This window comes from Mastomys coucha, unplaced genomic scaffold (genome assembly GCF_008632895.1).
Source record: "Mastomys coucha isolate ucsf_1 unplaced genomic scaffold, UCSF_Mcou_1 pScaffold18, whole genome shotgun sequence".
Taxonomy (NCBI): Eukaryota; Metazoa; Chordata; class Mammalia; order Rodentia; family Muridae; genus Mastomys; species Mastomys coucha.
The window spans coordinates 75,116,133-75,130,597 of record NW_022196900.1 but is presented as its reverse complement, the minus strand read 5'-3'; the positions used below and the strand labels follow the sequence as shown (position 1 = coordinate 75,130,597).

Genomic DNA, 14,465 nt, shown 5'->3' with positions numbered 1-14,465 from the left:
CATATGACCTGTAACAGTCACCTCTTTTGTTACATTCCTAGAACCTAACACAGTACCTGGCACACAGAGGGTAATCCAATGTGTGCTTAGGGATGAGATAATATTCTGTCTTTGTGCTTTATGGATATATGTATATAAATATATTTATGTGTATACATATTTTCAAGTATTTCTGCAGATGACTGTTTATGTGAATATACATGTATGCTGGCACATGCCCACACGCACACTCGAGTGCACATACACACGCATGCACATGAATATTCCCCATATTCCCTAGTAACATCGATAATCTCCTGAAAAGAGCTGGGAGCAGGACTTCAAATTTTCTTTAAGTTGACAGCTCAATAAAAATCTAAGCTCATTCAATACCATCCCAAATGTCAGCCACTCTGCTACAGGGGAAGTAGTTGTAGGAGATGTCAAAACATGGCTGCTGAAAAGTTACTCTTTTCGAGGCAGTCCACAGTTTCTAAAGAGGAGGTGAGGACTGAAAAGGCAATATTTAAGTTCTCAGGTTAGAGGTCTTAGGAAAGTTAAGATACTGAGTTCAGAACTAGTGACTGACACAGTCACATACTTGAAACACAATGTAGCTGGGGACTGGAGAGGAAACCCCCTTGTTTTTCTCAGGCCTGCATGGACTACCTCATAAGAAGAAAACACAGGGTCATCTGAGAATAGAGTCCTCAGTTTCCCTTTATACCCATTCCTTCCTTCCATATCTTGGTGTCCCAGTGGAGAACTGAATAAAGAGTCTCAAGATGGCCTGAAGCACCAAGGTGACCTAGTGTTACCATATGGGTCAGCTGCTCTCCTGCCCTTCTGCCTAGGAACCTAAAGGCAGAGAGCTACCACACACCAAAAAGTCTAGTGAACTTCAGAGTAATTGTTCATGGTCAGTGCCTGCCTCGCCTGGCCGGGCATTCACATTGCATTTGTTGAGACCAGCAAGCAGACTCAGATGAGCTCTGACAGCTGGCAGGCACACTGTTTTCCTGGATAGCATGTCTATCTATACAGGCATGCCTCACTCCACTCAGGAGGGTGTCTATGAAGCTAGTTCTCAATGAAGAGGTGGCCAGCAAGTATACATACTCTGAGTCTAGCTGACCCCACTCCAGCCCCACTGAGGAATCAGGAGAGAACCAGGCTCTGTCACTGCACTCCAGATGGACTGGAGAAACAGCTTGGACCTATTTCCAACTGAGTTAACTGATATTCCAAGTCCAAAGAGCCTCACAGCAAGAGAAGTTTAGCAGAAGTGATGTCTGAAGCACATCTTCAAGGGGCAGGCAAATGCCTGATGATGATGACAAGGGGGGCATTTCACGCAGAGAGCCAGCCAGCTCAAGGCTCAAAGGCAGGACAGAGCCTAGCTTCTTCAGTCAAAGATGAGAAGTAGTGTCAGAGTGCAAAGAACACACACTAGGGGAAAGCAGGACAAAACATAGAACCAAGTTCAAGGTCATCGCAGTTCAAAGCAAATCCTTACAAAATTAGTTGCCCCACTATTCTTCCACATTAGCTTCATCCACACGCACCCAAAGCAGTCTGCTCTTTCTTTTTTTTTGTTTTTGGTTTTTCGAGACAGGGTTTCTCTGTGTAGCCCTGGCTGTCCTGGAACTCACTCTGTAGACCAGGCTGGCCTCAAACTCAGAAATCCGCCTGCCTCTGCCTCCTAAGTGCTGGAATTAAAGGCGTGTGCCACCACCACCTGGCCAGTCTGCTCTTTCTGCCTCTAAGCCAGTCTCCTCCCTGCATATCTCCTTGTTTAAATACCCAGTATGAAACCCCCGTCTTCACAGTGCCTACTGTGACCCCTTAGTAGCCTCCCCTTTCTAAGACTACAGCTGTGGTCTCCCTTCTTCTAGATTCCTAGGGTCACTAAGCTGACTAAGTCAGTAGCATCAAGCAGACCCTGAGGCTACTCCAGGGCTATTTTTCTCTATCTTTTTTCTAATAACCTGGGCCTCCTGGAGCAATAACCCCTCTAGAGCAAGGAAGCAAGAAGCCATTCCTGCATTATTTTTTCTGCTTATCTAGGAACTACAGCCTAAGTGAGGGAAGGCTGGTTTTCTGGGTTTTCTCATTCTCTACCAGGGAGCTACCCTAGCTATGCAAGGTCCCACACGAACTCTCTAGGTCTACAGTGCTGTATTAGTGCCAAGATCCTCCTTCATGCCCCAAGGGCTCTGGCTTCCACTGTCCTCCTCATACATGAACAAGGCTCTGCTAGGGTCAGGGGAGACCAAAAACATCTCAGGCAGCCCATCTTCCTAACTAGAGGCACAGAGAACACAGTCATGTGTGCGTGTGTGTGCATGTGTATATATGTATGTGTGTGCATGTGTATATGTATGTGTGCATATGTATGTGTGTGTGTGTGTGTGTGTGTGTGTGTATATAGAGAGGGGGGATGAGGGGAAGAGAAAGAAAGAGAAAGAGAGAGAGAGAGAGAGAGAGAGAGAGAGAGAGAGAGACTGAGACTGAGACTGAGACTGAGACTGAGACTGACTGCTGTAGCAGGTGGATCTGATGCGAAACTCCTGTTCCCCAATTGGCTCTTAATCAGTCAATAAAGATGCCAGGAGTCAATTGCTGGGCAGAAAGAAAGAGTCGGGACTTGTGGGTTCCTGCAGGAGGCCATGGGGAGCAGAAAGAGAAAGGGAGATTTCGTCATGCTTTTGGAGGGAGAAAAGGTGACCAGCCATGTGAGATCTCAGGCAGAGCAGCCATAGGGAGATTAGAAACCCAACTAAGTGGAGGGCAGTTTGAGGTTGCTGATCAAGGAGAAGGTAACTGAGCAACTAAAGTTGAGGGCAGATTTAAGGTGCTGAGCTGGGAGTGAAAATAAAGGCAGGAGATAGCAGAGGAAGGCTATAAGCCAATAAGGCAGGTTGAAAAATAAGCTAGTCTGTGTGTGCACTTGCCTGTCTTTCACGCATGGATCTGGGCGGAGCTGGCAGTAAGGTCTGCCCAGAGCTTAAAGCAGGGTAGCAAGAACTATACACAACAGACTGCCTTCCAAAAGGCTCAACCAGGACCACATTTCTCCTAGTGACAACACAGCTCAGCCCAGAGACTGAGCATCAAAAAGCTCTATGTATGTTTGGAAGACACCCATAGTACTCCATCCAGCAGCCTGAACCTCAGGCAGCTCCCCACCCCCATATCATATCAATGGTTCAGTGCATATTACCCAGGGAAGAGAAAGGGGGATATTGAGAAAAGAAACAAAGACACAAGAGTTGGAGAAGGGGAGGTGTTTGAAGGACAAGAGAACCAAGGGCCCTGGGTAGAACGCAGATGGTACCTTTTTAAGATTAATCCACTGCTTGAAGTAATCCGCCACTGGCAAGCCTAAATAATGGCACTGGCCTGGAAGCCTACAAGAAGAAAACAGAACAAGTTAGAAATACTCATGTCCCAAAATGTGGAGTATTAAGCTACAATGAAAAAAAAGTCTACTGAACAAAGACACCACAAGGATCAACAGATCAGCAGGGGGCCCATCTAAAAAAAGACAGCCTACCTCCAGCACCATGGATACTGGACTCAGAACCAAATATGAGTTTCAAGAGATAGTACATAGAATAACATCACCTGCTACTATTTCCTAATTTGCAAATTGTATTTTTAACCCATTAAAGTCTTTACTTATATCTGTCCTCAAACTTATCCTGTCAGGTTGGTACTAGTGTTTATTGTAGTCTCCCTGAATTGTATTATTCCCTTCTCTTTCTTTGATGTTCCTTATCCTTTGTGTCTTAGAAACTAATTGCTAAACTCAGTATTTCAGAAATATCACACTGAGTTCTGGGTGGAAAGAGGCCACCAGAAGCAAGAGGAACACAGGGCGCCTGGTCAGAAAAGTGTAGGCGGTCCCTGTCTTCTTTTCCTGTAGCTAACCTCAGCCACCTCCTGATGACTATCTGACATAGGTCTGGAGTCCTGTTGGTTCTGGCTAGCTGTGGAGAAAAAGGGATTCCCTTTTCTGCTGGATTTCAGTGGTACATGATAGCTATAGCTATCACCCCTGGTTAGGAAGGGTCTAGCTCAGTGGGATCCTGCCTGCTCCTCTCAAAGAAGTATCTGTACCACAGGAGCCACAGTGAGAACAACCAGACAGGAAGATCATCTAAACATTCATATCTGAACATGGCCCAGCAGGAATCCTGAGTGCCTCTCCAAGTTCTATATCTGACTGAAGTATGGAGATGGAGATACCGATTTTATTCAGGAGCTCCATGCTGAAAATCTGCAGATTCAAGGAGAAGAACAGGGTTGCTGAGCGCTCGCTCCTCTGCATGTTCCAGCCCTGTCTCTCCAAGCATATACAGCATAAATACAGCAAGGACCAAACTCATCTTCATGAGAGGCAGAGCCAGAGTTAGATGAACATCCATCCACTCATGGGAAGATAGCTATACATCTCTATCACATAATCCTACCTCAGAATAGAGCACACAAAGTGAGTTAGAGTGGTCACCATCACTTATACAAACGAGGAAACAGACTCAGTGAAGAAAAAGGATTTGCTCAATCATGCAACAAGCCAACAAGAGAACTAGAAATGGACTGCAGGACTTCTGAATGGTGAGTGACAACAGCACATATTCAACGAGACCTTGATCATCCCAGAGAAGGCACAGCTTGGAAGCTTGCAGAGGTAGGAAGGATGGAGTTTACTGCTCAAGCTTCCAGGGTTTTTTGGAGTTTTTTTTTGTTTTTTGGTTTTTTTTTTACTCAATATTTTTAGGTATCTAAGGCTAAGGTCAGCAGGTACCAGCAGATACATAGTTTCACTACTTGGCAAAGAAAAGGGCAAAGGTTCCTGGCACAAAGGGTTAAAATGCTGAGATTTTAACCAGATACTAATCCCAAGGAAAAGAGCCACTGGCAGTGGGCCCTGAACTAGCCTGCGGGCATAAATGTGCAGGCAAGTTTATGGTGCCCAGGTCTCCATGCAGCTGGATTCACTGGGCACAAAGCTCCCCAACTGCCCAAACATCATCTGGTCATGCTTATTACTGTTGCCCAATGAAATTTTATGCACCGAGTCCACAGGTGTGATTTCCCCTTCTTTATGAGGGGTCGGAATGACATCACTGATGGCCAATAGAAAAAACCCAATTATGTCCAGGCCATAAAAAGGAATGGGATTTTTCCCCCACCAAATCAAAACTTCCTTCAGTTTCATGAATACAAGGGGGCCCCTTTTAAGGACACCCCTCACCCCAACACATGCATGGCAGTCGTGCCTATGGGCTCTAAAGCAAGGTTCATGATCACTCTTCAAATGGCATGAGCCTAGAGGCAGAAGGGGCCCTACTTTGGCATTTACCATGGTCTTGCTCTGAACACATTGGCCCTTCAAGTCACCAGAATGGAACCTCAAACCTATCATCAGATGTTTCCCAGGATCCTTGCTTCTGATTGGCAGAAGTTAGAGAAGATGAGATACTTCTTAAGTTTCCTGCTGATCTTTTAAATAACAAAATGAGATCTTCTACTTTGAAAGATGAGAATAGGGGAGGATAGCGCTGTTAGAAATTGTCTTTCCCCACAGACAACAAAGCAAATCGAGCCCCACCTTCCCCACCCCAGCCAGCATTCAAGCCTACCACCTGCAACTGAACTGCTCTGGTTTGGCCCAGACAGCCTTGATAGCAAACAGGTGTGGCTAGCTTGGCGCCAGGCAAAGCAGGGGAGTTGCTCATTAAGGGAGCTCCCACACCCAACCCCTTGCTAATAGGTATGGCCAAGGTGGAACCATTGTAAGTAGGAGCTCAGCTTTGAAGATTAGGTGAGCAGAGCATGGGGGAGCATCGCTAGGTTTGAGTCAAGAGATCATACAGGTTTGACAGCCAGTCCAAAAGGCGGGTCCAGCAAGAGAGCAGACACCTGTGTTGAGAAAGGTGGGGGACATTACTCCATAAATGCCTTTCTCTCTTCGAATTTTAACTAATATACCCACCTAGGGAGTGTGACTTAAAGAGGAGGGGACCAGCAGGCTGAAGTCATCATCTATTCCCATCTGCCCCACAGGAGAGGTGGCCATGGCACCTGGATCTCAGAGCAACTTGTCAGTCCTGGTGGCCAACAGCACTGAAATGTATACACATTGCTCATTTGTAGAAACCACTGTGTTCCAGGGACACATAGGCAAGGAATGCCTCAAATCATCAGTGGACCATGAAGGCACAGAGGCCCAACCATCGAAAGGAGTGGGTCAGGATAAGCCAGAGCAAAGACCCTGCAGAGGGACCCCTCTGAGGTACACACAGCTTGTTTTCATGTAGCCTTCTCATTCACCCATACAAACAGTCTCAGAGTGTTGTGTCACCAGCTGTCCTCCATTTCAGAACTGCCACAATTCTCTATGATTCTCTGTTAGTGAAGAGGCTGAGCCCCAGGAAGGACACCATACCCCTGTAGCCCAGTCTGGTATATCACCTAGTCAGAGTGCCACAGTCTACATGGCATAAGTCTGCACCCAGCATATGCCAGTCACACCAACCTGGGCAGCACTTAGCTGGGAACATGGCTCTTTGTCTCTCCTGCTTCCATTCCCCACCCAGAGGAGATAAACAGAGCTCGGGTGATGAACAGCCCGCCTTTCATGATCACTTTTCCTCGAGTTGAGGAGAGTGGCTAGTGATGGATGGGCTGGAATTTGGTTATCAGGAAGGGCTGTCAGCCAGAGGTGCCCATCTCCTCCCCCACTACGCAGGGCATCATTACACTGTGGCATAGAGGTAAAATATGACCAAGGGGAGGGAAGGAAGAAAGAGAGGAAGGCTGGGCTTATACACGGAGCAAATTGAGCAACAATGAGAGCAGGCATGAGGCTGGAACGTTAGTTATCTGCCTGTGACACCTTTTATCTCTGCACAAATTGGTCCTTCCTCCCCCACTACATCCTCTTATACAAACAGAGGCAGACACAATGTGTCACCAGTGCAACAGCACAGCAATTTAACCTGAATTAGTAAGGGGGTCAAGCTAGGAAATAGGGGTTTCTCATTTCAACAGGTTCCTTGTCTCAACTCTGAACCACAACATCATAGACAGGAGGGTGGAGAAAAAGCAGATTCATAATTGAATTCACATACTTGGCCACTGCTGATGTATAAAAAATTAACACTCAAGCCTCTAAATACTTATCAAAGCTAGTTATCGTCCTTTTCCCTTGTGATATGCCATGTCGGAAGACAACACCGGCCTGCCCCAACCAGGCCTAGCACTCAGGGCTAGGAATCAACAAGAACAGGGAACAAAGTCACCCTAGCCAGAAACTGGAGGGCTAGAAGCCTATAAGACAGGCTGCAGGGAGTGCTAGATTCAGGAAAGAACTGGAACTACAGGATGACAGGTGCTGATGACATCAAAAGTGGACCCTGGCAACTCAAGAACAAACTCATGAGCCAGGAATTGTAGCACACACCTTTAATCTCAGTACTCAGGAGGCAGAGGCAGGTGGATCTCTGAGTTCAAGACAGAGGGAGTTCCAGGACAGCCAGGGACTACACAGGGCTATCCCGTCTTGAAAAACAAACAAACAAACAAAATCAAACAACAACAAAAGAATACAATTATGTCTATATACCTCCTACCACCACCGAAAAAAACCCTTCTTGGTCTACCCTCCATTGGAAGGTATATAGTATATTTGATGAGTAACCCTTCTGACAGCCCAGTCCCTCATGTCTTGAATAGCTGCACTTTTGACAATAATAAACTCGATGAGGAAACAAGAGAGGGGCCTGGCCTGTTCCTTAGTGACCTCCACCATGGGGAGACCTGGTGCTGGAAAGGCCCTCAATGGGTAGGCAGTGCACCACACCTCCATACCTCACCCCAATCCTGCTTTATGGCTCTATTATCAAGTGATCATTGTCCTTGAGCAAGCAACATCATCTCCATTACCTACTCTGTGAGACTTAAAGTCAAGGGAAACAAACTTTGAAAATGGGCTCAGAGAAGATAATTGGCTAGATCAGCAGACATTGAGCCTGCAAGGGTTTGTGAAGATGCTTCTGGGCCAGATGAGGCTAAGTAAGGAAAAATGCTAGAAAAGTGAGCTGCAGGTAAATGGCAAAGAGAAAAATTCTAGAACCACTCAGTAGCTTCAAAAATGGACTGAGAGGAGGAGTTACAAGATAAAGGAGGAACCTAGGGACTCCTCTTTCAAGTTTAAAGACAAAAGCACACAAGTACCAAGTACAAAAGATAAGAGCCCCCTGCCCTCTCTAGGCACAAAGTAGGAACCTTACCTGACCAACACACAGTTTTATGAGCACTGTCAAAACCCAAAACATGCTCAAATTAGAAGCTACTCAAACCTGGTTCCTATATTCAGAGGCTCCTAGGTTTATCTGGAAGACAACCACAGCATAAACATAAGAGTCTAGAAGCAACTGCTGAAGAAGAGCCTCCTTGTTCCTGGTAATGGAGGGTGATACCCTGTAGCACTCACAGAGACTCAGCTTCAATCCCCTGTTGAACAAGCATGTGCACTGTCCCTCCGCTGTTCTCCGACTGCCCACAGCCCCGGGAGAAGGAACTGCTGACTTATCGGCCCAGTCTGTCCCCACATTTGCTCCCATCCTCTGGGAAATCTGCAGGTTACAATTCCAACCACAGGCTTCAGAAAGATGATACACTTGCTGGAGCCGGCAAAGGGTCAGGAGAGAGTAGTGTTTGAAATAGCAGCATGACAGCTGGCTCCTTGTCTGTCTCCTCCCGCCAACACCCTCCCCAAACTTGTCATGGTACAAGAAGTCTATAAGCAGCCCATCAGATTTAAATATCAGTGTGTGTGAAGCAGCAGCACGAGAGGGTGAGGGAGCGGGAAGCAGACAGTGAGTGCCTCTGTCGCCACTGCTGTCAGTGAGCACTAATGAATCTCACCACCAGCAACCATGCTGCAGCTGGGGTGCTGGGGTGATGTGAAGGGGGGTTGTTTTATTGGGAGAACTCTGTCAGTACTAAAACATCTTTTCCCAAAGCCTTAGTAAAATATGTTATTGAGGAACTGAGAACTATGGTCCACCTAGAACACTTAGAACTTAAAAGGAGGAAGGGAGTCGAGGGTGGGGGCGGGGGCAAATCCTGATGGCCTCTAAAACAGGAAGGGACATACAAGTTTGAGGCTGGAAAGAGCCAGCTAAGCTCCCATTAGATGGTGACCTCTGGCAGGTCTCACACCTTGCTTCACCACCATCACCCAGATTTATCTCAGAGGCCTTGGGCTGCTCAATTGGGAGGGCAAGGAAACGAAGGGCCCAGGCAGTGAAAGGCAGCCTGCTGAGTCTTCCTGGCAGACCTATTGTGGCCCTGCTTCAAAGCAGCTGTAGCTAACTCCACGGGGAGTCCTAAGTCAACGTGTTACAGACCTGGAGAAGATGGGGTGAGGGAGGCCCCACACCTGTCCTGCAGAAAGTACTTCCCACAAATGTCAGGGGAGTGCTTTTGAGACTTTCCCAAGATCTTCAGCAACACATCCACAACCTGAATCCAGGTCTATTTGCTGCTTCCTGTGTATCTTCTATTCCAGACCCTGCCCTTCTCACTCTTTCCCACTAGTGTACATGCTTCTCTGGCATGGCAACGTCCACAGCTGCCATATAGTATTAGGCTGGGCTCTAGGCCAGGGTGAACCCGGCCAGGAAGGGAAAGCTATGGGACTAAGCCAGGCCATCACCTGGGAGTTACCACAGCTCAGAGGGCATGGATGCAGCGGAAGCCTTCCCTTGGGTGCCCTTTGCACAACTCTGATCAACAGCGTCTGATCTGGCAGCAACCTGCCGTGCAGGGGGCAGATGACATTTAATTTCCTCTTGGTTTCCCTACAGTACAGACGAAAGGCCGTCACCTGCGTCTGGGTCTGGCAGCACAGCTGGAACTGTTCCCAGACGTGCTGCTAGGGAGAGTTCCCAAACAGAACCAGAATGCAGGCGGTGCACTGGGGTGCCCCTTAGGCTAGGTTGCTAGTTTTCCCAAGGAAAAACAACCTCAAATCCCTAGGGCCAAATCACTGCTTAAAGACTCTAAAGGAGCTATATGTAGAGTATTTCCCATTTCTAATTAAAAAGATGAATCTATTATGTGTATGAGTGCTGAGTCCGTGTGTCTATCAGACACAGACAGACAGGCAGACACACACACACACACACACACACACACACACACACACACACACACACACACACCACATGCATGCAGTGCCTGAGGAGCCCAGGAGAAGGTATCAGATGTCCTGGGACTGGAGTTACAGATGGTTGTGAGCTTCCATGTGGGTACTAGGAACTGAACCCAGGTCCTCTAGAAAAACAGACAGTGCTCTTAACCAATGAGACATCTTTCTAGTCCCAATAACTTATATTGTTATGGGTATGAGTGTTTTGTTTGTATGTGTGTTGCATGTATGTCGGATACCTTAGAACTGGAGTTCTAGGTTGTGAGCCATCATATGTGTCCTGGGAATTGGAAGAGCAGCAGCTTTTCCAACTGCTAAGCCATCCTTCCAGCTCTTTCAGCTCCTAGTTTTGACAGCCCACCTACTGACTATCTCTCCTGCAATTCCTCCCTCTCAGAACCCATAGGAAGCACATAAATGTTACAAACACCTTGTGGAAAAGTGTAGCATGCATCTCTCTGGTGCTACAAATGTCCTGAAAATCCTATCACTTATACTTTCCACTGCCTGTCTAGGCAAACAATTAAGGTAAGTTCTTCTCCAGTGTCCATCTCATGGGACAGTGCTCACTTGTGTGGGAAGTACTGGAACTGCTACCAAGACCTGGACAGAGCTCCTTAACACACAGACTGTCAGGGAGGAGGATAGTGGAAGGAGGCTGAGTACCAGATAGGAAGCTTCTAGGGTACTTAGGCCAGTGCCTTAGCTAATGGCCTATTTTATTTTCAGATAGGGAAACCTGGAGCTTAAGCTGTCTCCAAGATGCCCAACACATCCTAGCATAGTTTCCACCTGGCCTGTGACCATATTGACCCTATGCCTCAACTATGTTTGTATGGCCTACAATGCCCCCTGGAGGCTCTGTACAGAGGTATTCTCTCGACACTCAGGACCTGGGATATAGTCTGGCCTCTGCTCCCATATAATTGCACAAGGACACAGCTGTTGTCTTTAACCTCTAGTTGGTCCTCTCTGCCCTGATTCTAGATCCCCTGGTTATTTCAAGATGTGCAAGCATTCAGGTTCTACAGAGTCCTGATCCTGGTACAACGGCACTAGAACAAGCTTAGGGAGTTTCAAACTATGTTCTAGGAAGTTTGAGACTTAGGGGTTTCAGGAGAGAAATCAGGCTATTTCATGGACTAGGAAAGAATAGGGCTGTGCCCCGGCTCTAGCCAGTACAGCTCAACATAATATTCTGTTATTTTTAAAAAGAGCTTACCACTAAAAATTATAGCCAATTATGCCCCCATACAGTGTTCCTCCCTTTGTTTTGTGTCTTGTTTACTGTATTTTCAGTCTACCTTGCCCTGTAATTAGCTCTGATCACTTGGTGCTCCCACGGTCCCCAGCACACTTCTTACTTGGTCCAGAGTAGGCCTCAGTGGCTGATTTCAGGCCACTGCTGACTGGTGTCTTAACACCTTCCATGGCAGCTTCCTACAGCATTCCTTAGGGGAGAAGCACTACAGTGGAAGGAACTGACATTTACAGGAAAGTCCTGGTGGATATGGCTGACACATGCCACCCTTAGCAGAGGCTCCCCTGTTACTATGCTGTATCATTTAAAACCTATATCCAAAGAACCAGACAAACTGCTTTTGACCAATCTTTGAGCCAAACGTAGCATCTTACTATAGGAAATGTTAGGACACAGAATAACATCCCTGTCAAGAGTCTGCCCCCTGTCCAGGCAGCACTGGAGGGAGTCATGAGTCTGGTTACAGTCAGAGTCAACAGTGCTGGCTACAGAGACTGAAAATGGGTGAAGGTTCTTGGTGCTAACCACCAAGCACATTGCCTGAAACTCCTCCAGCCAGGTTTGCAGGGGTTGGAGAGGGAAACCATGGATAGTGTCCTTCTGGCTAAAGCCACTTGTTAACAAGCCCTGGATTCCTTTATCTCTAGGGAAAGGAAGGTAGCAATGAGCACTGCCCCCTCCCATGCCTCCCAGCAGGGCCAGGGAGGACAGCCATTAGTGTGTACCTCAGCAGACAATGGGGAGGAGAAGTCTCCAGAGCAAAGGACAACTGCAGCAATTAGAATGCAGGCAGGTTCAGAAGCTATTTAACTGGGTGACCCCTGAGGTCGCTGTATCTGACTCCCATCCCTGGATAAATATTGTATGAGAGGGGAGGGGGCGAGCAACAGAGCTGAGTCGTCGTCGTTGCAGCTCCTCCATCCCCTCCTTTCCCACCCGATGTGCTGCCTCCAGCCACACACAACAGGAACATTATTTACAGCCCTGACAGTCAGAGCAATCACTCTGCTAACCAAGAGGGAATGGACAAAGTCGACTTACCAAAAATTGACTATGGCAATTGAAGAAGAAACCAGGGCTGGTTGGGAGAGGGAGCTGAGCTAACACAGACACAAGGTTTCCCTCACCCTCTGGGTCCTGCTGGAGCAGGTACTACCATCCTCAAACCCTAAAGCATGGCAGGAGAAGCAGGTCTCGAGTCAGAGAAATGGGGCACCCTTTCACCTCTCATCATCACCCAGGTGCCCTTGGCAAAGACAGTGTCTGGCCACCTGCCCAAAGGAATCCAGAGCAGCCACAAGCCACCTGCAGACCCAGCTGGCCCTCAGCTGACCTGGCAGGCAAAGGCCAACACCATGGCAGTAAGTAAGCTACAGAGAGCAGAGGCCAGAGTGGGGAGGCCGGCAGCCTGAGTGCAGGAGCGGCTCGGCCCCTTTGCCAAGCCTGCAGTCCTGCTCTAATGCACCCTGACATGCCTCTGAAGACACAGAGCTGTTTGCAGTCAGCACCGTGATTTGTTAGTAATTATTTCCATGGTGTCACATTGCTGTCACTCTGTTAACAAAGAGACAGGCTGCCTCGGGCTGCCTGCAAGAAAGAATCGCAGAGAAAAAGGCCTGTCAGACTCCTGGGATTCTCTGGGCTGGCTGGCTTTCTTCCCCAAACCAACATTCTCGAAGGCTTTGAAAGAATCAGTTTTACAGAACTATGAAGTCTGAGCTGTGTCACCCTTTAGCCAGGGACACTGAGAATTTATCCTACCCACTCACAGCATCCCTTCCCAAACCTCTACAAAGCTAAGCCCCATAGTCCACAAATCATTCACCACAGGCCACCATGCCAAATGAAACACAAAGCTCCCAAACTCTATGCTCCTTGACTCTCCCAGCCTCACAGCTGAGTCTGCCCTTTGCAGGTGCTGTTAGAAGCCTGTCAAAAGAAACTTCATTTGGACCAACTGATACAGCCACCCTTTCAGCATGGGTATGGTAGGGAAGAACAGGATTACAGAGAATCTTCCCCTTTCAAATCCAGCAATTGCATTCAAGAGCAAATTTGCTCAGGAGCCACGCCCTTCTAGGCCCCCATAAGCCAGAGCCTCTGAGAGAAACGACTGCAAGCTGACCTGTCTTTCTTTCCTAGGGCCCGGATCTATTCAACATCTTTGAGGGAGAACTGGTGGTCTGCTTTAGTACAGAATAATGTCTCCATTACCATGGCTGGGAATTAGAGAGACAGATTGGCAAGCACTGACAAAACAGAGGTCACTCACCTTTGCAGGCATGGAAAGGTGAAGATTAATTCTCTCCTCTCACAGAGGGAATCAGGCTTCAGGATAGTGGAAGGGAAACACCAATACTGAGAAACTCAATGGCACATAGTAGTAGCAGAAGAAGCATCATGAACAGAAAAGGAAGAGCGCTCTAAGACTGAAAGAAGCCCTATCACAGCCACTGCCACTGGCTCCTGCAGAACCTCCCTAGACAGAAGACCAAGACTGTTTTGGCATGAGAGTTTAAATGGCAGACACAGGCCAGTTACATACAACAGAAGACAAACTCATTGAAGGCAGGCTGCTTGAGAAGGTCTTGGCTTTTTGTTTACTAACAGTGGACTACAGAGAAACAGTGAAATACTAAACAACAACAAAAAGGCCAAACTCACTTATACAACTACATGAATTATCTGTCGTTCTTTTGTGCAAAATAATTCAAACACAGAAGAGTACATTTTGGCCAGGCAGTAGTGGTGGTGTATGCCCTTAATCCCAACACTCAGGAAGCAGAGGCAGGTGGATCTCAGAGTTCAAGGCCAGCCCAGTCTACAGAGCAAGTTCCAAGACAATCAGGGCTACACAGAGAAACCCTGTCTTGGAAAAACAAAAAAGCAAACAAACAAACAAAACAAACCAGAGGAGTATGATTTAACTTCTATGAGGGTGGAGAATAAAACCCTAAGTAACATAAGTCAAAGCAATGGTTAGCTGGCAGGGTAGACATT

General features: G+C 47.4%; 1 protein-coding gene across 12 annotated transcripts in view; it reads right to left on the bottom strand.

Annotated features, from left to right (window-relative positions):
• The window catches only part of Eri3 (ERI1 exoribonuclease family member 3), a 127,768-nt gene that overhangs the window by 60,702 nt on the left and 52,601 nt on the right, over positions 1-14,465 (bottom strand). For all 12 annotated transcript variants that reach the window (XR_004121026.1, XR_004121024.1, XR_004121025.1 and 9 more), the window contains one exon: positions 3,317-3,389. Coding sequence is in view for 9 of the 12 variants with exons in the window: in XM_031378381.1 (XP_031234241.1) it covers positions 3,317-3,389 (73 nt within the window). In the remaining 3 variants the exon portion in view is untranslated. The remainder of the gene's footprint in view (positions 1-3,316; positions 3,390-14,465) is intronic.